The 26,468-nt window shown below is 33.9% G+C and overlaps 1 protein-coding gene across 9 annotated transcripts in view; it reads left to right on the top strand.

Annotated features, from left to right (window-relative positions):
* Positions 1-26,468, top strand: part of MAPK10 (mitogen-activated protein kinase 10) — a 339,249-nt gene that overhangs the window by 255,270 nt on the left and 57,511 nt on the right. For 8 of the 9 annotated variants that reach the window (XM_007999142.3, XM_073017471.1, XM_007999140.3 and 5 more), the window contains 4 exons: positions 1,819-1,877; positions 3,044-3,182; positions 3,883-4,048; positions 6,504-6,575. In XM_007999142.3, coding sequence (XP_007997333.1) covers positions 1,819-1,877; positions 3,044-3,182; positions 3,883-4,048; positions 6,504-6,575 — 436 coding nt within the window. Of the gene's footprint in view, positions 1-1,818; positions 1,878-3,043; positions 3,183-3,882; positions 4,049-6,503; positions 6,576-15,837; positions 15,910-26,468 lie in introns of all 9 variants that reach the window. The other variant, XM_037986452.2, reaches the window with a different exon arrangement.

Here is a 26,468-nt window from a genome sequence, read left to right as displayed (position 1 = left end):
ATATTCAATTCTAGGAATGAGTGGGGCCTGACAAACACGGATTCACATCCGTGTGTCTCAAGATGCTGAGATAAAAGAACTGAGATTCCTGTCTGGAAATGGTTGAATTAAAATGGAAACTTTATAGCTGTGATAATCTTCTACAGATGCATTTTTAAAATTGGCTCTTGCTAGGAATTAGAATTTATAAGACAGCAAAGGAAGGATAGAGGAGAAATTCTCGAAGGGTGAAAAGTGATAAAACAAGGTCATAGGAAAAGGGAAAATAACATACAGTAGGGAAGAGATCTTGATAAATTACCTTTTAAAACAATAAATCTTGATTTACTTAAAACTGTAATGCTATTTTCTAGATTTCTTAGATATCTGGATTATTTGTTCACTAGGTGATCTGGGTTAGCATTTATCCATTGTTAAGGAGTGTTCGTGTGAATGTTTGTGTGGGTGTAATGTGTGCTCTATACACAATCTCTAATGTTTTTGTTTGAACAAATATCAAAATGAAATAAATTACTTTATGAGACTGATAAAGTCCTAGAGAAACAGACCCACTGTAGATGTTCCAATGAAAGATGTACTTCATTGGCAGTTTTCAACACTCACTAGCACTGAGTATACAGAATAACATGGCACTTTAATCGCAAGTTTTAAAGATAATTTTAAAACAATTTTATTTCTATATGAATATTCCACACTGCAAGATTGCTTTAGAAGAGATGATTTTGTTTTAAAACTATATGACAACCATTGCCATATATATGTATACTAGAAAATATTGGATGGTACTATGATTATTTTTTGTCAATAATTTCTCAATAAGTTAAAACTACATGAGACATAAAACATTCCATAGAATTGAGTCAATTTCTCAGGTGTTTAAACTAATTTTGTTTTATGTTTATTACTCCATATGTCTTTATATCATTTATAGAGTTTACTGAAATTCATTGATTGATGCTTTGAAGCTGCTTAAATCTTGACCTTGTACTTACCTATTTTTTATAAAATAGTTGCAACTATCTTGTGAGTATAAGATTTGTATCTGTATATTTTTATATTCATTTCCTACTGGCACGTTAGTACCAAATATTTAGCTGGAAGAACATTTTGAGTTATTGATCTATGAACTCTATTTGGAAATGTGACAAGGGGTTTTTACAAAATTTGCTTATGCTAGAAGGTAGATTTCTTTACTAGCTAATATGTAAAATAAAGCAGGAAACAAAAAGCTTCTAACTGAATGTAGAAAACTTTTAAATAATTTTCTACTAAATTTATCATTGATATCATCTAGAATGCACCTTTCCCCACACATATTATTGGAGCATTAGTTTAATATTTGAGGGTGAGGTAGAAGTAAAACAAATATAAAGTAACAACACAAAAAAATCGTGGGGTAGAACACGACTTTGTTCATCTGGAGGAGAAATATCCCCTTGCTATGTTTTGCTGAGTGTTTTACTGCCACCTCTCTTCTCACACCGCATTTCTTCCTTTTTTGTTTAATCCCCCAAAGGCCCATATTCTGCCATGAGGAATCACACTTGAAAGCAGTGTAACAATTATGCATCTCTCTGATTCTTTCCTCTGCCCAAGAATTGAGCTTTTTAGCTGCATTATTAACCTGAAGACAGATCATCTGTTCTTTCTGAGTATACTTTTCTGTGTCCTGTGAGACAGCTCTAGAAATTTTTCCAACTTCTCCATTTCCACCATCGCATTAGTGAGTGACTTTGAGTTGAAATAAAATTTAAAAATAATACATTCTCTCTCTTTTTTCTTTCTCTCTTTTCCTCTGTCCCTTCCACTCTCTTTCAGATTATTAGTTTATTAAATGTCTTCACACCCCAGAAAACGCTGGAGGAGTTCCAAGATGTGTAAGTAACAAAACTCATGAAGGAAGGGAGAGCACAGCACTTAGATAGCCCAAGAGAATATCACACACACACACACACACACACACACACACACACACACACACACACACAAAGTTGAAATCCCTTGTACTGATCAAAGAGAGGTAAGAGGTGGGGTCAAATGAAAGGGGTCCAGTGATAAGTAAAGAAGATTCCATTTGTGTGGTTACTTCCTGGAAAGACATTCTGCCTCCTTTTGACCTTGTGGTTTTATATGCTTTGTTCTTCCATACTCTTGGTCACTCAGGGAAGGCTTATTTATTTATGGTTATTAATAGATTCCATGAACTTTCTACAATGAGTTAATTTACCTGAAGAAATAGTAATAAGGCTAGGTGTGGTGGCTCACACCTATAATCCCAGCACTTTGGGAGGCCGAGGCAGATGGATCACAAGGTCAGGAGATCGAGACCATCCTGGCCAGCATGGTGAAACCCCACCTCTACTGAAAATACAAAAATTATCCAGGTGTGGTGGTGTGCACCTGTAGTCCCAGCTACTTAGGAGGCTGAGTCAGGAGAATTGCTTGAACCTGGGGGACGGAGGCTGCAGTGAGCCGAGATCGCACCACTGTACTCCAGCCTGGGCAACAGAGCAAGACTCCATCTCAAAACAAACAAACAAACAAACAAACAAAAATAAATAGTAATAAAAGGGACATGAAAATTATCTTTATTCTTTCGATCTTTGTAGTATCATTGATTTTGTGCAACGTCTACCCAGTAATGACAACAGATGGAGGAGAGGAAGTGATTCCCTAGTACCTTGTCCTTAACACAGATACATTGAATTTAGGAAGAAGTTGTCCTGAAATTTTTTCTTATTTGAAATTATAATACTCACAAAAGAGTTGAGGGAATACAGGGGAAGTGAAGGCAAAATTAAGGTTAAAAACTCTATGGACACAAACCACACACTAACAAATACTTTTTCTACTAGCAACCTTGTGGTAGGGTTTGTATAGCTAACACACGTGCAATACCTGGAAGTTCTCATAGTCTTGATTCAGTCAAAGGCAGAGCTAAGAAGTTCAGAAGACTTACAGAGTTAGGAGAGAATTCTGACTAACTGAAAGGACTTCATAGATCTTGTGACCTGGAACTAACATTGTGGATTTACCCTTCTAGTTACTTAGTAATGGAACTGATGGATGCCAACTTATGTCAAGTGATTCAGATGGAATTAGACCACGAGCGAATGTCTTACCTGCTGTACCAAATGCTGTGTGGCATTAAGCACCTCCACTCTGCTGGAATTATTCACAGGGTAAGAACACCTTCTCTAGGATTACAATTCAAATGCTTTAAGAGAAGAGGAAGAGTAACTGTAGATTATTTTCTTTATACAGGGGGCTTTGGTCAAATATAATATACTTCCTCATTTCTTTGATATTGGAATTGGCACCTAGTTCACTAATTGTAGAAGGAAATTCTAGTAGTTGAGTTTGTTCAATGATATGTTTTTGGCCCATTGAGATGCAGCTTCTTAGAAGCCTCTTGCTTTCAGCTCCTTGATTGGCAGAAGTCATATGTGCAACTGAAATAAGACAATTCATTTCCATAGTTTGTTTCTGGCAGCATAAAGACAGCTGTCCTGATCTGTTCTTCTGTCAGGCCTAGAAATGATATATATGTTGAAAGATTTATGTTGTCCTAAGGAGAAACCTAACAGAAGACAATCAATGATACATATTTTTTTTCTAAAACCTCATCCCAAGATCAGTGTAAATTGTGAAAATGATAATACAATTTTTTTCTGGGATTAAAAACCTTCTGAAGATTTTTTTTAATCCGAAAACTAACAGTTAACTTATTTGTAGCAGTAATCATTTGCCTTGTTTAGGGCTCTGTAGGTCAGGGGGACCTCATCAGTGCTACTGCAAGATTGCTATGTTGATTGAGTCAATGGAAATAACATGTTTCACTTGATACTGGCTTTTAATTTTTTCCCTTATCCTTATTGTTAGGATTTAAAACCAAGTAACATTGTAGTCAAGTCTGATTGCACATTGAAAATCCTGGACTTTGGACTGGCCAGGACAGCAGGCACAAGCTTCATGATGACTCCATATGTGGTGACACGTTATTACAGAGCCCCCGAGGTCATCCTGGGGATGGGCTACAAGGAGAACGGTAGGGATGCTTCTGGAGAGCAGCATCAAAACCGTGAATAAAATGGGTGCACGTTGTAGATAGCCAAGGGGAATGTTCTCTTTCATGTACATGCTTTTATAAGGTAGGGCTGCCAGATAGCATATTCAGGGTTTTGTTTTTTTTTTTTTTTTTTTAATACTACTGGTAAGAAACACTCATTAAAAATGTGAAGGATGTTATTGACAAGTCAGCTTTGCTAGAAGAGCACTAAATGTTAATAGTGAAAAAGAATTGTAAATGGAGTCTGATTAAACAGTCAAGTGGATACTGATTAGCACACGTGCCTAGATATTGAGAAAAATTGCTATTTGGGTTGCAGCTCAGCTGAGCATGAGTGTGAAAGCAGGAAGGAATCTACCGCATTTAGCCATTTGGCTTTTATGTCGTATCTCAGACTGATGGCTGTATTTCTAGAAAAAGACAAGCAAAAATGTGACACAAATCCTGGGAGTGAAAATCTTCACAGACAACTTTGAAATAATCCAAATTATTTAAATTGAATAAGAATTTCTGTAATAATTTAAGTTGCTCTGTAAGAAATATTTAGAGTAGCAATTGCCTAATAAATTCTTATATATTCCAAAAATCGTAAAAAAGGAAAATGTCAAATTTGACACTACTGCTTTCCTAAAGAAAATCTAATATTCATGAACACTTTAAAATGAAGGCTGTGGAAGGAATCTTAAAAATGTATTACAATTGAGTGTTGTTGATTAAAACTAAGGATTTATTAAATATCTATTAGCATTGCAATGTATTATTTTGATGAGACTATATCTTACAAATAATGCACCATATTGAAAAACATATTCAATATACTTAGGAATTAAAATAGTTTTAAATTAAGATTGTATATGTATTCAATGTATCTTAAATATTTATTTTATTTTCTATTCTATTTAGTTTTAGCAGTTTATTTTAATAAGTTCTATAAAAATAATCAGGGTATTTTTATGTTCAGGTGCTACAGGGTACTTTTGTGAAAATTCCCTGGCCACTGAAGTTTGCAGAAACTTCTTTGTATACTCTTAGATTAGAAGACAGATAATGTATGTATGCATTTATACAGAGGAAGTTAAAAAGTCACCTCTTACGAAGGTCAGGTTCACCCTGGTGGGCAATGTCAGAGTTCTGGCACCTTTTGACTCAGAAGAGATGAATCTAGTCCTCCTCACTAGGCAATACCACATCTAATTCATTCAGAAAAGAGGACATTTTTATACTTTCTTCAGAAGTTATTGAAAAACAAAGTCAAGAATCAAGAATGTACAGGAGACTGGGGTGGGGGAGAGGATCTGAATTTGCCTATTCGGGCTTTTCAGATCTTGGCACTGCAAATAGCTGATATTAAAATCCCTTTCCCTTTCCTCACTAGAAAGAATTGCAAGTTGCTGCCTTAGGTTTTCGACTTCTCTAAGTCCATGGAGGAGGCCTGCCTGGCACCCTGGTGCTGCCCTCCCACCAACAGGTGGAAGGTTATCATGCAGAAAAACCTGCTTGCTCCCACATCAGGCATGCCCTGCTGTCCCCTGCACCTAGCCCCGCCTTCCTTCCCCACGGAACAATTCGGCCAAATGATTCTGCCCAAAAGTTCCCTTTGTCCATAATAAAAAACAAATTGGAAAGGGGTAAAGATTGGTAAGAGAAGGCAAAGCATGTTTTCCTAACAAGTTTGATAATTTGGAAATAAATATATGTACGTAACCATTTTTAACACATTTAATACTTTTTTCACTTTCCTTCCAGATGACTCCTTTATACATGTGCTAATTCATCATATGTCCTTTTTCTTGAAATATTTCAAATGGAAACTAAAACTGATGTTTATTTACAAGAATAAACTTCTGAAGGAAAAGCTAAGTCCCAAATACCAGGAATTCCAATTCTTTTGCCTCTAAACCATGGTTCCAGTTATTTCCTGGTTTCTTGGATTTGGTTGAATTTATCTTGTTTTGCCCCTGCCCCCGGCCCCCTGAAAAAAAGGTGGTCTCTTGTTGCCCTATTCTCTGTAACTGAATAGAAGAGAAAGTGAAAATAGCCACCTCTACAAGTTAATATTGTTTTCTCTGCATCCAGAAAATGACACAGAGAACCCTTTGGTGACTTTTAGCTGTCGCCTGCCATGGAGATACTTTTGGTTTAGCTATTACTTTTCTCTGTCACCAGTGTCACCACTTTGTGGCACTACCGAGAGGCAATGTCCAGAATCCCCAAAGTAATGGTTTTTTAAACATTAATTTGAATTCTAATACTAGACACTGTTTATGTAATAGCATAGTGCTGGTTTTAATTCACCTTTTGGCCAACTTTTGGTGGGAGGTGAAAATTGTACTTTTAATCAAACTGTTCTTTTTCCTCCTCCTTCAGAAGTCAATTATCTTAGTTAACTTTACTTTCCTCCCTTTTCTTCACTACCCTCTCTCTCCTGTTCTAGTGGATATATGGTCTGTGGGATGCATTATGGGAGAAATGGTTCGCCACAAAATCCTCTTTCCAGGAAGGGACTGTATCCTTGTACCTTTTGCTACAGCTTTACCTGTTTTGTTCTCTCTCCCTTTTAAACACATAATGATTTTACCAGGAGAGTAAAGATAGAAGCAAAAAGTTGGGTAAGTGGTGTTATTGTAATAAAAAAGTGATGATTTCTATAATCTGACCAGTACCGAAGACTACCTACCACAATGATTTCTTTTCATTGAATTTCAATAGGCTTTTTTCTTCTAAAATTACTTTCTTGCCTGCAACTAAAAATAGTAATGCTATTTTCCTTTAATAACAGAGGCCACCAGATCCCAAATGATTAAAATATATTTACCTTTATAACTAGAAAAATAAGTCACTATTTGCGAGTCATTTTCCATCTCCTTTCTAAAACTATTTTGTGCTTCTACAATATTTAAGCATAATAATTGCTCTCCTTGCTGACATTCTAAGCTTCTGTCTATGGCTTCATTGATTTAAACTACTCTTGACACTAAATCAAGTCTTTTATAGGTCAATATATCATATTCTCCTCAAAACATGAACTTCTGCATTTAAAAATTGTAATTATTGTTCAAGGTGCTAGTGGTCAGGTGAGTTTAATGTAGACTTCCCTCACCTGACTTGGAGATGTGACATAGACATACATACTTGTTTTCCCAATTAAATTTATAATTTCATAAAGCAATTTTGATTTAAGTTCTACTACTGAGTCCTGCAATAGAGTCCATCAGAAATTTTCCTGTAGAGCTATCTATGATTTGGAATTATCAAATGAACTGATACATTTCTTAAATGGCCATAAGTTAACTCTCTAGTAAAGGTACAGATTTGTGTTTGTAATATGTAGACAATAAAGTTTACATATAATAGTAGAATATACCTTTTAAAATACAAAAATACCTTACTACAAATAGTAGTGCAAATCTAAGTACAACCAAAATTGACAACTTTAACAACTATAATACAGGATTGAATTTAGTATATTTATTACATATGGATGTTTTAGAAATTGGCAATAACCATGTGACCCATAACTCTATTAACCATTCTATTGGATTGATAAGAAAATTTTATTAAAGAATCCTTTTATTATGTAAGAAATGTTATGATTTTTTTATTTAGGTGTTTAAAAAGTCCAACAGCAAAAACCAAAAACAACAAAAAAAATTGACTCAACAAGAAGTGGGTACCATAATAAGCTTGTATTTAGGTAGACATTTATTCATTCTGCTGGATATTAATGAGATAGTCTCTAAATTCCACTAGTAATATAAGAGTAATGACATATTCTAGAACTGCACTGTCTAGTTGGTAGCCACTAGCCACATGTGGTTATTCAGCACTGGAAATTATAACTAGTCTAAATTAAAATGTGTTTTATATGTAAAATGCATACCAGATTTTGAAGATATTTTTAAAAGTATGTAAAATATATTATTAATAATCTTATATAGATTATGTTGAGGTGATAGCATTATGACTATATTGGGTTAAAGATATATGTTGTTAAAATTAAACCCACCTGTTTTTTATTCTTTTGAATGCGGACATTAAACTTAAAACTACATATATGATTGGCATTTGTGACTGTCATTTTTCTATTAGACAGTGCCGGTCTAGAAGATAAGAAAACTACATGGCAATCATTTATTTATAACCAATCTCAAGGTCTTGAATCTCTGTTTGCTCCATGTTCCTTTCCTATATTTAGTGTGAAGTATTATTTTCACCATTAGATTTTATATGGCTACTTAGGAAAATTTATTTCACTTTAAATTACTTATCTCTGGTTTGGGGATTAATTACATGCCTAATATAGTTTATTTGAACAAATTATAATTCACATTCATATTTAAGTGTGCTGACTTTATTCAAAAGTAGGAATTACTCTCTTCATGCTTTTGTCTTTGGTGTATAATACATTTTAGACAAAGAAGGAATCTCTCAATCAATACTCAGAGTGAATTGCACGGCCATATCTCTTTAATGTACTTATCAGTGGAAAGCAAAAAGCCACAAGATTTCTCATTTTCATGTGACATTTTGTTACATGTCACTTGATTTCACATAGCGAGGTTGCCCTCTGAGATCTTATTTAGCTCTTCAGGTATTCATGAGGATTGCTTTTCTTCTATTTTGACAGTATTAAATTTAAAAACCAATAAAAAAGAAAAAAAGTAAAAAGTTTTAAACTCAATCTAACCCTTCAGAAAAACAAACAAAAAATAGCACCATATTGATAATTCTATTTTCTTTTAAAAATTTTTCTCTTGGAAGCTGCCCCCCACCCCCGCTTTTTATCCTAGTTTGTTTTAGAAAAATTTTTGGAGCTGAAATTATGTGTGAAAATTAATACATAACATTTATATCCTTGATATATATGAACCTAGACATTAAAATAATCTCTAATACAAATAATGTAGATTATAATAAAGGTTTGCATTCATTATGTAATGTCTGTATTTCTTTATCTCAAGATGATGATTACATAGTACAGCAGTCTTTAATAGCCTAGTGCCATATGTGATAATGACCCTGCAAGTGGACCTAGAAGTTAAAAAAAAATTGCATAAAGACATCTACAATGGAAAGCCTTTTGCTTAAGTTAAATTTTACTGAAAAATGAGTAGATATTTTCCAATGAAATAGGTTAGAAAAAAATGTTTCCTTTTTGAAAATGTTTCCATTTGGATTTCTTAGCCCCTTTTACCTATAATTAAAATTATAACTTAATGTTTAAAGTTATGGTTACATTTAAAAAATAAACTTATAGAAATTTCAGTTAAACAATGTGCTTTGTCAATTTTGAGTGGAATTGTTTTATTAATCTTTAAATGAAATTATTATCATTTTATGCACAGGGCTTCCTAGCAACAACTGAGCAGTCAGATAACCTCTCAAACTGTGACTATCAGACACAAGGCTGAGGGCTGATTCAAGTTATTTATCGGCAGAAGAATTACACGATTTTAAGCATATTGAAATTACTCTAACATTTATTAGAAGAAATAGCAAAGCTAAGTATATGCTAATTGATACCTTCATCTCTTCCAAGATGCTGCAGAAATTTCAAAAAACCATCAGAGGTTCACATGTCTTTCACCTGGAATTATTCAGAGTAATTTATATTAAATTACTTTGAGGCTGAAAAATGATGTGATAATGCTGTCATAATAATCAACATTTTTCTTCTCTCTTCACAGAACTTTTAAACTTGAACCCTAAGCAAAAATAGTTAAAATGTCTTGATGAATCAGAGAATTTCATGAAATTGTCATTGATGACTGAAGTTTAATTACTTTCCCACATTCAAACTATCTTTGCATTTTGAGAAACATTGTGGGGGTTTCTTGGTGGTTGATATGATCTAGATGATATCACAGGGAATTATCTTGGTTACTAAATTAGAATGTTGGCAAAATAAACAAAATTGAACGAAATAAACAATACATATTTGCTTTTCTACCTGTTAGTTTGCTAATTATTTTAATATCCAGAGGATCACTTCTTAATACTTATTTTTCTTGTGTAAAGTGTTTCTTAGTTATACATACACTATCATACACTTAATTTTCACTATAGTTTTATGATTAAAACATTTCATAGCATATATTTTTACAGTGTAGTTTATTTGAACAACATTATAATGCACATTCATATTTAAATATCTTACTAAACATTCTTTAAACATTCTTAAACCCATGCTGACTTTCAAGTTAGAGAGTAGTAAATATGCCAAGTCAATTTTTTTTTATGTAGTCCAAAGAACAGATAAAAGAAATCAATGACTTTAGCTTCACTCAGATTTTGTTTCTTTCAATAAAATTTACAGGAAAGCAGTTTTACAATGCTTCCTTAGAAGTTTTTTCTAAGAACTATCCAGTCATTGACTGCCTCTACCATCCCAAACCCCAACCAGGGCATGCATCTTGTTGATTATCAAAGACTCCTATAGTCCCAGTATAATTTTCTTGAGTCCTTTCCTCAAACCTGCTTCTTTTAGATACATTCTTCAACCTTACTTTTTCCATTCTACTTCAAATGGTAGCACCTTCTTTGAGCAAACCCTGTGATGTTCCTTTATCTAAGTTCTTGGCCAATATTCTCTGGATATAAAGTTAAAGACAGGCACGCTGCACACATTTGAAAATTCTAGACCTCAAGTATATTATATCCAAAGCTAACAGATGAACTGCTAAAATAGCTCCTCTTGCCTTTCCCTCTGAAGAACAAGAAATTGCAATTAGAATGAAAGAGATATACACATAACCTTGCCAGGGAGTCAAGTTATTAAGGAACAGGTAAATGGTTTTCCAAAAATATATTTGAAGAAATAAGAAAAACATCCTCAAATTAACTGAGTGCTATATCTTTTTAAAGTTTGAATATGAACATTAGGAAGGATCAAAGGAAAATGAACAAAAATTTGTGGTTACAGATTGTTATATCCATCTAGCACAGAGATATTTTTAAATTCTTCTTACCTCTTTGAAATGATAGTGCTTAATTCCTAATAAACTTTTGCAACTAACAACTTACTATACAGTCTAACTCTGTTTCTTAGAATTAAGACAATACAGGGTTATTTCAAACACCATAAAATTTATGGCTTTAAATAAAGTTAGGATGAAAAAATTTAGTAGGCATTCTTTCACATCTCTAAATAAATTGCACATAATTATAAATATATATTTAAAAATAAAAATTATTATTTATTTGAATTTGTTTAAAAGAATACATTTTTACCACTAGTGTGCTGCTTTTCTCTTTTATTATTATTTTATGAAAATTCAAGACAGGATTCACCAGAATGGAAGCTGGAGAGTCCGAGGTTGTAAAGAAATAAAAGCAAGTTTAGTAGGTAGAATCAAGGAGAAAGTCTTTTTCTGATTCCTTGGCATTACAATATTTAGCATTAAGTTTTGTGAATTGTTGCTTATTTTTCTTACTTAGATTCACATGTGCAAAATATGTACATTCTTAGTTTTTGTATGTCAGTAGTCTTTTAGAATTCTATCTTTGAACTGAAGTTTAATACAAAGTCCTTTTGTTAAATAACTAAATTTAAGACTTAGTTAACTAATTTTAAAAGAAATGTTCTAATTTTATAACTGATAACTTTATAACTTATAATTTTTATAAAATTATAACAAATAATTTTCAAAGAAATTTTCTGATTTTAGAAAACTATATTCTTCATGCTATTGTGTGTTGAGTCATTCATTGAAAGAAAATTTGTCTAAATTCTACACTAAATGAAAATATACTTAGGTGCGTTAAGGAGAAGTCTCAGAAATTGTGATAGAAGAGTTACATAATCCCCTAGAGAGGAAACATTTTCCAGGATAGAAGCTCACATAGTCCAAAAATTATTTAATCGTGGATCATGATCTAAGCTATTAGATGGAGTATGGAAGTAGCAATATAGTTCTTTATTTATTTATATTTAACTTCCAGGGCTTACATTATATCATTTCTGTCTCTTGGTTAGAAGTAGAAAAAAGATAATTTAGTATAAGCTAATTTCTGACGAATAATATGACATGAGATGTTCAGAGGTCCTCACTCTGAAAATTAACCATATTTTGGTAACACCAAAACTTACTCAACATTTCTTCTAAGGAAAGTGACTCAGCATCTGAGTGTTACAATTGCAAGTGAATCTGCCTTCTGCCTATGGGAATGATAGAATGATGATGGAAGAATGTGATGAATCAGAATTTTAAAAGCCACCAGAATTCTACCTTGGCAGCATTAGTGTACAGAACTCTTATAGAGACCCAAATCCTGTATCAGATTGTCTCAGAAAGCATAAAAATCCAGTTTCCAACAGTGATTGAATTTGCTAATTACATCTAAGGTCTATGCACAGTCCCTATTCATTGTAATATCTGACAATTTCATAAAATCTATTCTTAACTTGATTAGCAATGTATATATATCACTAATATATTCAAATACATATTGTATTTGTATGTTTATGTATCCTAATATAGAGATATTAGTAGAGGGAAGACTTACCACTACCATCTTCCTGTTCAATAAGAGTTGGTATCAAATTCTTTTATTATATATTTTCTGTTAGTGGGGATGGCAAATGCATGAAGTTTGGTACAGTGAGTTTATCTTGAGCCATAATCCTATCTTGAGTACATAAAAATCTATATAAATTTATGTGCATATATTCAATCTTTGTAATTCAAGATAACAGAGCTTATCATTTCTAGGCACAAGGCTTAGCACTTTGGTAACATAGATATAAATATTCTCTAGGAATAGTGAATGGTGAGTAAAATTAAAATGGGAATTAGAAAGATTTCCAGGATATTATCACTCAGAAAGATATATTAAAATAAAGAAAATGAAATTCAGTATGTACATCAGAATCTCAGATCTAGAGCCTATATCTCTGCATTATTTTTATGTAAAAGTTTTGTGGTCTATTAAATCTATTTTGAGTTCTGCTCATGAAGATATATTTTAAATAAATGTTCTTCTTTTACATTGGAATATCTCCCAGATCCCCCACACCAAAAAGAGAACTGTGAGACTTACCAGTTATTAATACCAGTTATTAAATCAACAACTGGGCCTGGTGCAGTGGCTCATGCCTGTAATCCCAGTACTTTGGGAGGCTGAGGTGGGCGGATCACAAGGTCAGGAGATCGAGACCATCCTGGCCAACATGGTGAAAACCTGTCTCTACTAAAAATACAAAAATTAACTGCGCGTGGCAGCATGTGCCTGTAATCGCAGTTACTCAGGAGGCTGAGGCAGGAGAATCGCTTGAACCCAGGAGACAGAGGTTGCAGTGAGCCAAGACCTTGCCACCGCACTCCAGGCTGGCGACAGAGCCAGACTCAGGCTCAAAAAAAAAAAAAGAAAGAAAAAAAAAATTAACTACTATATAGAACCAATTGGAGCTAAAACAACATAGAGACTGGAATTTCAGGTAGGCCATCTGTTGTTATTGTTGTTGCTGTTGTTTAAAGGCATGTGAAGAACAGCAAAAAAAAAAAAAAAAAAAATCAAGGGATTTTAGCCAGAAAGATAAAATTGGCCAGTTTTAGGAGAGGAATGGAGGAATGGTTAGGGATTACAGGTTATAGTTACATATTTCAAGGTTATTATTTGGATGAGGAAACATGATAATTCCTGTTTGCGTAGCGAAGAGAAGTTCCATAGGGTCAATGTGATTCAATACGTAGGATGCCTTTCCAAGTGGTTTCAACAATAAAATAGATTGCCTAGTGAGTGGTGTTTCCTCCATTGGAAATATTTTTTTATTATAGATGGAAATATATAATATAATTATGTAAATTTAAAATAAACCTTTCCCAAAGATATTTAATTCCCAAATATAATTTTAATGTATTATTTAATAGATGATGATTTGATACATAAATAATATTTATTGGGGACTTGCTATGTATCAGGCAATTGTGCAAGGATCTTTACCAGACATAACTTTTCCAAGTCTTTTATAAAACTCTGCATAATAAATACAGCTTATCAGCAATATTTTAGAGGATAAAATTGAGGTTTAGAGAGAAGTAACCTGGCCAAGGTCACATAGTTGGAAAATAATAGAGTTGGTTCTCTAGCAGAAAAAGATGAATATATCTGCCAGAGATATTTAAAAAACTATTTTATACTAAATAAGAAATAGAAATAGATGTTTCCTAAATCCCAGACAGGTTAATGGCAGAAACCATTTTTTCTAAATGTTTGAATGGAGACAGGCAAGAGAAAACACCACATATTGAGTTTTTTGATCTCAATATTTTTTGTGTATCTCTTCCACAATATCTATAAAATATAGATACACCATAAATAGCAATTTAGTCAAACTGGTCTCTTCGGACAGTATGATAGGAAATACTTGGAATTTAAAAATAAATATGTTTTCAGTTTTTTTTCTTTAATCAAAGATTTCTCAATACCAACCTGTTGTGAGACAGATATTACTTGAAATGACAAACACGTTAATAATAAAGGGATGCACAACTGTTTGCTCTATCTTTCCCTGATATTTCTGCATGTCAGTTGCTTTCCTAAACTGGAAGCAAAACATATTTGCTTCTTTGGGTATGCTTATCACCTTCAAAGCCATAACCATTTCTTTGCAGTGATCACTTTGTTTAGGTGTTAAATCAAACAATGGAAACTTTGAGTTTAACCCGAGTGAGATTTTCACATTGGAATGAATCTCATGAGGATCTCTTTAAGGTCACTGCCAAATTACAAGATGTAATTTGAAAAGTAAGTGGAGCAAAATTGTATCGTGCTGCTATCTTAATGCCTTTCCCTATTTGCTCCCCCTCAGCACCCCTAATTCTTCTTGTTTATTTCCCCCCCACAAGAATGCCCTCTCTTTCTGACTTTTAAGTAGAACAAGTGAGTAACCAAGTATAGTTCAAGAGAGAGATTTCACTTTCTTGCTTCACCCTTCCCCATTTTGCCCCTCCCTGTGTGCACTCTGTCCTGGCTTCTTGGTTTTAAGTTCTGGATGATACCTGGCAATAACAGAGAGACCATTATAATTTCACCTTGAATTCCAGGTTTCTTTTGATTTACAGTCTCAGAAGAAGTATCAGCTCTTTAGTCATGTTGTTTATTTCACATTGAACCATCCCATTTTGAAAGCCAGCGTTTCTTATCATTATAAGGCAACTGTGTTTATAAGAATAAGACAAGGCTTCCTGCTGAGAAACATGCTCCTTTGATGGGAGTCAATGAAACTAAGACAACATATTCTGAAACATTCATTCTTAAACTGGCTTTTCACTTCTGGAACTGCATTTATATTTATAAATAAGGGTAAATGTGTTTTATAAAAGAAACTCTTTTGAGGTTGCTGGCAGCTCAGTTTTTTTCTTTTTTCAAATATGTATACAAGAGTAAAAAAGAAACTGATCTGCATATTAACACTATCTGGAATAATTTATGATAAAAATCAGTAGGATTCTAGTAGATGAATGCAAATTAGACCTTTTAAATCAAAACCTAAATTAATCATTGAGTTATAATTGCAAAGTAATATTATTCTACATTAGGTAGCATTGGGTCGCATCGTTATTTCAGTCATATGACAGAAAAGGGCCTTGACAGCCTATGTTCTCCCCTTTTCACCATTTAAAATACTAATGATCATGCCACTGGCCTCTCATCCAGTCAGTGAAAAGTCAGACTATTGATCTATGGCATGAGTAGCCCAGTGTTTTCATTTATTTGTTGTTCTATTCCTGTGTTCTTGTTTATCTTCATTTCATTTTTGTTTTCAGTTGACATGTGGTCAGTAGGGTGCATCATGGGAGAAATGATAAAAGGTGCAGTGCTGTTTCCTGGCACTGATCGTATCCTTCTTAGCAGCCAGTGGTATCTATGGGTGTCACTCTCAATTAATACCCTTTTGTCTCAAATGCAATACTGCTTATGGTATTTGTTCACTGTCCTTAGAGAGTTTCTGCGAGACTCAATGTCAAATATTTACAAGCTGGCATTATGGCAGAGTAACTTGGTCTCCTAGTAAGATCTTATGTGGATAATACAGTAACAAATATGAAAGAATCAATCTGATATCGAAAGGTCTGCCTTAAATCAGTTCTATCAAACTAATAACTTTGAGTGCTATTCTTCCTTCTTTTTGTTGTTGTAGATGTTTCAAAATTAAGATATATTCATAGATAATAAATAACAAAGTCTTTCAGTTCTAAGACTGAAGATTTATACTTTGATATAATGAGAAATATTCATTTGGCATGGAAATTTTTATCAGATTCATGTTCTTCCACAAATACTAATTGGTTTATTTTAACATATATTTAGAAAGCATGGATGTGAATTTCATTTAAAATTGATCAACTTTTTCTAAAATTATTTTTCTTATTCACTCCATTTATGGGAATAATAGCTCCAATTCCTTCTCTTATTTTCTGCATATTATTAACAAGTGCAATACTTAAAACCTCATTAATTAACAACGGTTATATAAAATATCTGAAGAAATACGTTGAAATCACTTGAATAAGTAAAAGTGATTCTCTCTTAAGCAGCAAATAATTAAAAAGTGAAGATCAAGGCCAGATGTGGTAGCTCATGCCTGTAACCCCAACACTTTGGGAGGCTGAATTAGAAGGATCAGTTGAGCCCAGGAGTTTGAGACCAGCCTGGGCAACAGAGCAAGACCCTTCTCTCTACAAAAACAAAAACAAAAAATTTAGCCAGACATGGTGGCAGTACCTGTAGTCTCAGCAACAAAGAAACTAGCTGGGAGGACAGCTTGAGCCCCAAGGTCAAAGCTGCAGTGAGCAGCGATCATGCCGCTGCCCTGCAGCCTAGGCAACAGAATGAGACCCTGTCAACAAACAAACAAACAAACAAACATACAGATTCCAGAGGTTCTGTAGTATTAAATATATATGAATAGTGTGTGATTAGTGATTTGTATATGGATATATCATGGGTCCTAGCATCAGGCTTAAAAATAAGTTACTCCTTTAGTTAGTTAAATATGCCTGTACACTTAGTCACTTACAAAAGTTTTATGTCTTCGTCCTACTAAAGGTAAAACCTCTGCTTTAATAACATACTTCAAAAATAAAATTGAGCCTATAATAATGGGGTTTTAATGTGTAATTTGACTAAATCTAATTACTAATATAGTGCATCCATACCATATTATGATTAGCCATTTGCATTGTTTCTAATACCTACATTACAATTTTTAATCAAATGTCTACAATGTAATATACAAAATCGAGGATTAATATTTATATCTGGTTTTACATATATATACATATAAAAATATATATATGGTTTCATACATATATTCTCTCTACATATTAAAAGAAACAGTTCTAGAAATGATTGAATTAGGCACTCAATTTTTGTTGGAAGAAAGAACTTAAAATACTTTAGTTAAAAATAAAGTTACACTGTTTTTACTTCTGATTATTCTTACTAAAAACTTTTTTTCTAATCTTCTATTTGACACACATTTTAAGAAGTCTTTCTGTCTAAATTGCTGTTTTATCTTCTAAATATACATTTTATTAAATGACATCTATAATTTACCAAATCAATGTTAATGCTATTTGAAACTATGCTGACTTTATAAAAATTGAATTCCTTCAGATTTCTTAAAAATCAGGAAGAATTTAAAAAAACAGGACTTCTTTTATTCCCAATGAATTATAAACTTGTGTTGGCCTTTGGGCGTGAATATGAAATTGTCTTTAAGTTTGGCTGATTTTAGATAATTTGATGAAAATAGATTCAATTTGTTAACCTCTTTGCTTTTCCAGAAGTTCATTGTGGTTGAATAATTGGTGACTGAAATGAATATTTGCCATCTGTAAATTAAAATGAGTGTTTTTATGACCTTTGTTATGCTTCTATTAAGAAAAATTAAAACAGATTTCTACAACTGAATTACCAAATACAATTTAACATTTTTTAGAATAGTTTCGTGGGAAAAGTTAATTGTGTGTCATTTTTTAACTTGGGTGTCAAAATTCCTTGTAAACAATGCTTTAGGGTTCTGGTAATGTGGCAGTATCCCGTTCAATGCCCTTGATATTTGGAAATGAAGTCCTTTATGGAGCTCTTTCATGGGGACATATTTGTAAATTTCTTGGAGGACAAATAAGAATCATTTTCTAAAGTATGTCTTCTGATTGTGGGCTGTGGTCTCTTAATTATTTCAAACATGTTGGTTCAAGTTTTAAATCAGTCTTTTTAAAGCAAACAAATTATGAACACTGAATATCAAACAACCTCAACATGTAAGACATTACTGATGTAAAAAATTCTGTTATTAGAAATGAGTTATCTGAAAAGACAATAAAATTATACCTAAATCTATTAGTTAAATAGAGACATTAAAATAGAGCTGGATATATGCCATATGTATAATATACACCTATATAATACATTATGAGGAGTTATGTTATTTTTAATCAATATATCCTCATTTATATAAGAACACTCTCAAAACAATGATTTTTAAAAGCTCTTGGAATATGAGCTCTGCAAATCTTTTTTTTATTTTTAATTTTTCTGGGTACATAATAGATGTATATATTTATGGGACGCATGAGATGTTTTGATACAGGGATGCAATGCATAATCATATCATGGAAGATGGAATATCCACTCCCTCAAGTATTTATCCTTTGTGTTACAAACAATTCAGTTATACTCTTTTAGTTATTTTAAAATGTACAATTAAATTATTATTTACTATAGTCACCCTGTTGTGCTACCAAATACTAGATCTTATTAATTCTTTCTAACTTTTTATTTTAGCTATTAACCATCCCCGTCTACCACCTCCTCTGCTATCCTTTCCAGCCTCTGGTAACCATCCTTCTACTCTATCTCAATGAGTTCAATTGTTTTGATTTTTTAAATTAATTTTAATTTTCGTTTTAAGTTCCAGGGTACATGTGCAGGATATGCAGGTTTGTTACATAGGTAAACGTGGACCATGGTGGTTTGCTGCACCTATCAACTCATTGCCTAGGTATTAAGCCCAGCATGCATTAGCTATTTTTCCTAATGCTCTCCCTCCACCCACCTGGCTTCCCTGAGAGGCCCCAGTGTGTATTATTCCTCTCCCTGTGTCCATGTGTTCTCATTGTTCAGCTGCCACTTGTAAATGAGAACATGTGGTGTTTGTCTTTCTGTGCTTCGCTTATTTCACTTAACATTTTTAAATGTACCACATTTTCTTTATGCATTCATCTCTTGATGGATGCTTAGGTTGCTTCCAAGTCTTGGCTATTGTGAACAGTGCTGCAACAAACATGGGAGTGTAGATGTCTCTTCGATATACTGGTTTCCTTTCTTTTGTGTATATACCCAGCAGTGGGATTGCCAGATCATATTGCAGCTCTATTTTTAGTTTTTTTGAGGAACCACAGAACTGTTCTCTTAGTTATTATATGAATTTACACTTCCAGGAGTGTACAAGGGTTCCCTTTTCTCCACATCTTCGCCAGCATTTGTTGTTGCCTGTCTTTGGACATAAGTTATCTTAATTGGGGAGAGATGATATCTCGTTGTAGTTTTGATTTGCATTTCTCTGATGATCAGTGATGTTGAGCACTTTTTCATATGCCTGTCATTTGCATATCTTCTTCTGAGAAATGTCTATTTAAATATTTTGCCCATTTTTAATCAGATTATTAGATTTTTTTTCCTATAGAGTCGTTTGAGCTCCTTATATATTCTGGTTATTAATTCCTTGTCAGATGAGTAGTTTGAAAATATTTTCTCTCATTCTGTAGGTTGTCTCTTCACTTTGTTGATTATTTTCTTTGCTGTGCAGAAGATTTTAGTTTGATATGATCCCATTTGTCCATTTTTGCTTTGGTTGCTTTGTTTGGGAGGTATTACCCAATAAATTTTTGCCCAGACCAATGTCCTAGAAAATTTCCCCAATGGTTTCTTATAGAAGATTGATAATTTGAAGTCTTATATTTATGTCTTCAATCCATTTTGATTTGTATTTTTGTATCGGTGAGAGATAGGGATCTAGTTTTATTCTTCTGCGTATGGATATCCTGTTTTTCCACACCATTTATTGAAGGGACTATCTTTTCCCCAATGTATGTTCTTGGCACCTTTGTTGAAAATGAGTTCACTGTAGGTGTGTGGATTTGTTTCTGGGTTCTATCTTCTGTTCTATTGATCTATGTGTCTGTTTTTATGCCAGTATCATGCTGTTTGGTTACTATAGTTCTGTAGTATAGTGTGATGTCAGGTGATGTGATTTCCTCCCATTTGTTCTTTTTGCTTAGGATAGCTTTGACTGTTCTGGGTCTTTTGTGGTTCCATATAAACTTTAGGATTGTGTTTTCTATCTGTGAAGAATGCCATTGGTATTTTGATAGGAACTGCATTGGATCTGTAGATTGTTTTGGGTAGTATGGACATTTTAGCAATATTCGTTTTTCCAATCCATTAATATGTAATATCTTTCCATTTTTTTGTTTCCTATTCAATTTCTTTTCATCAGTGTTATATAGTTTTTATTGTAGAGATCTTTCACTTGTTCACTTAAGTTACTTCTTAGGTATTTTACTTTATTTGTAGATATTGTAAATGGGATTACTCTTTTGATTTCTTCTTCAGATTGTTCACTGCTGTCATACAGAAATGCTACTGATTTTTTCTGTTGATTTTGTATCCTGTGACTTTACTGAATTTATCAATTTGAATAGTTTTTTGATGGAGGCTTTGTTTTTGCAAACATAACATTATATCATATGCAAACAAGAATAATTTGACTTCTTCTTTTCCAAGTTGAATGATCCAGAAATGCCATCCAAGAGCCAAATCCTGAAATTGGTACCTCAGGAGCCTGCTTGGTGCTCTACCCACATTGTGGCCAAGCTGGTACCTAAGGTATAAGACAAAGTTCCCTTTACTTTCCCTCTGCTTTTTTGTCTCGCCCCATAGTCACCACAAATGGGAATGTGCTGAATCTCACCTGAGGCCAGCAAGTCTCAGAGTTTTACCCAAGGCCCTCAATATAGTACCGGGGTATTGCTGCTGGTTATTCAGGGCCCAAGGACTCTTCAGTTAGCAGGTGATGAATCCTGATATGACTGCGTCTTTCCCTTTAAGGCAATGGGTTCCCTTCTGTCCTAGGGTGTGTCTAGAAATGTCATCTGGGAACTGGGGCCTGGAAGGAGGTCTCACAACTCTGATTGCTCACAACTCTGATTGGTGCCCTAGCCTACTGTGGTTGAGCTGATATACAAAATGCAAGACAAAGTTCTTTTCACTCTTCCCTCTCCTCTCCTCATGTGGATGGAAGAGGTCTCTTTTGGAGCCATGAACCATGCACCATAGAGGTAGAGGAGGGGGGATGCCAACACTCCTTTAGCTGCCCTGGCTGGTGTCTCAGTAGTTCACATGCCCCAAAAGTCCATTGACTCTGGGCCCAGTTCAGCACTAGGACTCTCCTAGGAGTTGCAGTCCTAGTGACCCTACTGCCTTTCAAGTTTATTCTCAGCCCAGAGAAGTTTCTCCTTCAGTGGTAAGGCTTGTGGGAGCTCAAGTTCTGACTGCTGGGATTGGCGATTCCCCTCTGGCTAGGGCTGGTTTAAATGCTTCTTCCATGGGCAGGTGTCAACTGAATTTGGTTTGTTTTCACTTTCTGATATAACAAGGGCAGCACTGAGTTCATTTCCTCACAAATGCTGTGCTCTCCTTCTCCCCAGCACACAGAATTGCTGCTGGGGGATGGGAAGGGATGGTACTGGCAATTAAAGACAGTTTCTCCTGCCTCTTCGGTGCCTCTTTCAGCAATATGGAGTTAAAACCAGATACTGTGAGTGGTCATCTGATTTCTGGTCCTTATGAAGGTGTTTTTGGTAAAGGTAGTTGTTAAATTGGGGTCCTTTCACGGGGAATGATTGGTGGAGCCTTCTATTTTGTCATCCTGCTCTGCCTCCCCACACACGTCTTCTTAATAATATGAACTAACGCAAGAACAAAACTTAAAATGTTAAGAAGGTATTATATCTTTCATCTTTTGGGCCTAAAAAAGTTTAACACATTGCTTTTAGTAGATATTTTAAGTATATGTGCCAAGTCTGTCCTGCAGAATCTGGCTGAGTGATGGATGACAAAAGTACTCTGACACAGGTATTTTGCCTGACAGTGTGGCTAGGGGAACTGCACCCCTTAGCACCACCAATGAGAGTGCAGTGCAACCCAGAGTGCAGCCACCGTAAGCTGGTGACACTTGCATTTATTTAGTACAGATTTAATGACAAAGGCTTGGAGCAAACACAATTTGTGAGTAATTGACATTGCCAACCCCCTGAGTAGAGAGCAGTCCTGTGCAGGAATGATCAAAGGTTGGTTTCTGGAGACATAAGTAAACCAACGTATCTAGATAAGTTCCTTTACATTTCCTTGTTATCTACCCTTTGCCCTCAGGCTCTGGATAACAGAATTTGGCTGCCTTCAGGCATTTCTCCTCTGAAGCTTTTGCAAAACCTCCCAGCCTTCAAAGGTTTGCATCTTTCCCTATAACTTTTTCTTGCAATTTTCCCACCACCCTGACTGAACTCCTACATATATGTTAATTGAATTTTATTCAATCAAATGTGTTTTTAATGCTCTACAAATGAATCAAAATTTAACTGTTGGGATAATTTGGTGGGGGGAGATGTAATGAATTTTATCATAGCTGATATTTTTACTTAAGAAATTATAAAATATTTCATATTAAACAAGTGAGTTAATATTAAATGCATAGCTTTTGAAGATTAATAAATAGACACATATATGCTACCACTCAAGTTAAAAAATAGAACATTATCAATACTTTCAAATAATTTTATGTGCTCCACACCAGCCACAAACTTCCTTTTCCACAGAGTTAGCCACAATTCTAAATATTTGTTTTTAGTATCTCTGTGACTCCTTATGTTTTTACTACACACATAAAGCAATCTATGGTTGAGTTTTATGTATTTTACATACCATATTGTCATTGTTATCTTGTGACTTGCTTTTTTAAAAAGTTAACATATTTTTTAGATTTATTCATGTTCACGGACTGAACATAGTTAACTCATTTTCATTGCTGAACAGTATTTCAGTCTGTGAGTATCTATAACTAACCCATTACTCTTATAGACTTTGGAATATATATGGATTGTATTTTTTTTCTTTTATAAACCATGGTATATGAATACACGCTTATAACAGCACATGTGCAAGGTTTTCTTTTTTTTTTTTTTTTTTTTTTTTTTTTTGAGACGGAGTCTTGTTCTGTCACCCAGGCTGGAGTGCAATGGCCAGATCTTAGCTCACTGCAACCTCTGCCTCCCGGGTTTATGCCATTCTCCTGCCTCAGCCTCCTAAGTGACTGGGACTACAGGCGCCCGCCACCATGCCCGGCTAATTTTTTGTATTTTTTAGTAGAGACAGGGTTTCACCGTGTTAGCCAGGTTGGTCTCGATCTTCTAACCTTGTGATCCGCCCGTCTCGGCCTCCCAAAGTGCTGGGATTACAGGCTTGAGCCACCGCGCCCGGCCAAGGTTTTCTTAATAATAAATGCCTGGGGTCATAGATATACACATTTTGAACTTTACCATGTAATATCAAATTGATTTCTAGAGTAACAGTTTATGTACGTAACTGTCTGCTTCACATCCTCATCAAGTTTTGCTATTGTCATATTTATTTTTAAATTTGTTACCAGTCCCTTGGATATAAAATACTATTTCACTGGAGGTTTAATTTACATTTCCTTGTCTACAAGGGAGGCTAAGGATCTTTTCCTATGTTCATTGGCCACTAGTATTTTCCCTTGGTAAAATATATTTTTTATAAAACAAAGAATGAACACATTTTTTTCTATTGTGCTTTTATTTTCTGTTGATTAGTAGACATTCCTTATACCTTGGCACCTAATTTTTGTCAGTTTTTTGTGTTACAAATATCTTCTTGTATTTAGATTATTTTCCCATTTTATGTTATAGTAATTTTAGAAGTTGGCAATCTGTTTTTTCCTGTAATTTGTATGTTTTATGTCTTAAGAATCCTTATATAACACTATATTGTGCTATAACATTACTGCAAATATTTTAAAGTTTAGTCTCTTACATTTAAACTATTAGTCCACATGGAATTGATTTTTTTGTGTATGTGTGAAAGAAGGACCCACTTTATTCCAGTTTCATTTTTTGACTAACTTACTCTTTCTTCACAGATCTATAATTCTGTCTCTCTAATAAATTTCCACATATTTGGTGGGGAAGTGTCAAGTCCTGGGCTGTATATTCTGTTCCGCTGGTTTGTCTATCTCTGCATGATGAACACCCTTTCTTAATGAATATAAATGTATGCTCTGCACTTAGCTCAGGTAGGGTAAATACCCTTTGTTTTTTGTCATCTTCAGCATTATCTTGACTCTTAATGCACTATTGCTCTTCTATTAAGATTTTAGAATTGGCTTATTAACTTTTTAAAAAAGATCCCTATTGGTATTTATTTTGGAGTTGTATTTAAAGTTCAATTTTATATAAAATGCTATTTTAATTAAGATGATTCTTTTAATTTTTTCTGAACATAAAAGGATCTTGGCACATGTTCATTTAGATAGTTGTTGTCCTGACTTAAATACACTATTGATATTCAGTATTTCAGTTTTCTTTTTAGGCTCATAAATTGACAATATTATGTTTTTTTCAAATAAAGGTGTTTGTTTAGATTCACCCTTATGATTGCCCTTTTTTTGGCTTACCACTAGTTCTTACATTTTGACCTTTTATTTTGAGATGATTATTTTTTTCTCCCAAAGTACATATTTTGGAAGTATCTTTAGTGGAGTCTTTGCTAATAAAACTCTTATTTTTAATTGAGGTTCTCTTACCTGAAAGATAGTTTGGTTAGATATAGAATTTTACATTGAAATTTATTTTGTTTTTGGCATTTGAAACATATTATTCTACTTGCTTTTTGTTTACAGTATTGCTGGTGAATAATTAGTTGTCAGTGTAATAGTCATTTTAGGAGTTAAACTGTCATTTTCCTTTATTTGGAATTTTTTTTCTTGGTCTTTGATTATCTGCTGTTTCTCTACTATGAGACTAGGCATGGATTTCTTTTTTTATTTCTTTTTCTTTTCTTTTCTTTCTTTTTTTTTTTTTTTTTTTCTTTTTTGAGTGGGAGTCTTGCCCTCTCGCCCAGGCTGGAGTGCAATGGCATGATCTTGGCTCACTGCATGCTCGGCTTCCCAGGTTCACGCCATTCTCCTGCCTCAGCCTCCCGAGTAGCTGGAACCACAGGCGCCCGCCACCACAGCCGGTTAATCTTTTGTATTTTTAGTAGAGATAGGGCTTCATCGTGTTATCCAGGATGGTCTCGATCTCCTGACCTCGTGATCCACCTGCCTCGGCCTCCCAAAGTGCTGGGATTACAGGAGTGAGCCATCGCACCCAGCATAGATTTCTTGTTATTTATCTTCCTTGTGTGTCATTGTTTCCTAGATTCCAACCTTTCTTCAATTACTGGATTTTCTCAGCTATCGTTTATTTGAATATTTTATTTTTTCCATTCTTTATATTATGTCTGTACAAAACTCTGGACATAAAATAGACATTCATTTATATCTTAAATATTTTTGAGCACCTACTATGTACTGAGTACTTTTTGTCTCCAGAGATATATTAGTGAACAAAACAGACAAAAATTCTTATTACCATGATATTTACATTGAAAAGTCCAGGATACTAGAAGAAGGTGATAATAGCTACAGAATAAGAGAAACCAAAATGCTAGGATGGGGGCAGGGATTACTTCTATCTTCCTTTTTAAGTTTAAATATCAAAAATTTTTTCAAGTGGCAGGTTTTCTTGACTTCATATAAGCTTGATTGCCTCTTCTTAACTTCCGTTGTATGTAGTGTTATACACAGAAATGAAAGTAACTTTCCCAATTTGGTCTTACAGAACAGAGTACAGTGTCCTTAAATTTCTACAGTGTCCTTAAATTTCTCTTAAGTAGATTCCGTATTTCTATTAGTGTAGGCTGTTTGTATTAGCTTCTTTGTTTATAATTATTTACCAGATTGAAAAGGACTTTAATATTTTTCGGCTTTAAAATAGAGATGCCAAATTACATGATCTCCAAGGCCTCTTCCCATTTTCAAAATACTATCACATGCTGAGAAAATCAAATCCAAAATTTTTGAGGTCAGAATATCATACAACTGAAGGTGGGGGCTATTTACAAAAAATAAAATTAAAATAAAAAATTAGTCTTGTAAGAGGCCTGTGCAAATGAGACACCCCAAAGATTAACCTTCAATAGCTTAATGAAAAGTCTGCCTTTGTAACACATATTAATATATATTGGATTTGCTTATACGTTACATGTCTCTCCA

The sequence above is a fragment of the Chlorocebus sabaeus genome, chromosome 7 (assembly GCF_047675955.1).
Source record: "Chlorocebus sabaeus isolate Y175 chromosome 7, mChlSab1.0.hap1, whole genome shotgun sequence".
Taxonomy (NCBI): Eukaryota; Metazoa; Chordata; class Mammalia; order Primates; family Cercopithecidae; genus Chlorocebus; species Chlorocebus sabaeus.
The sequence above is the reverse complement of the archived record's forward strand: the minus strand, read 5'-3'. Positions and strand labels throughout refer to the sequence as shown.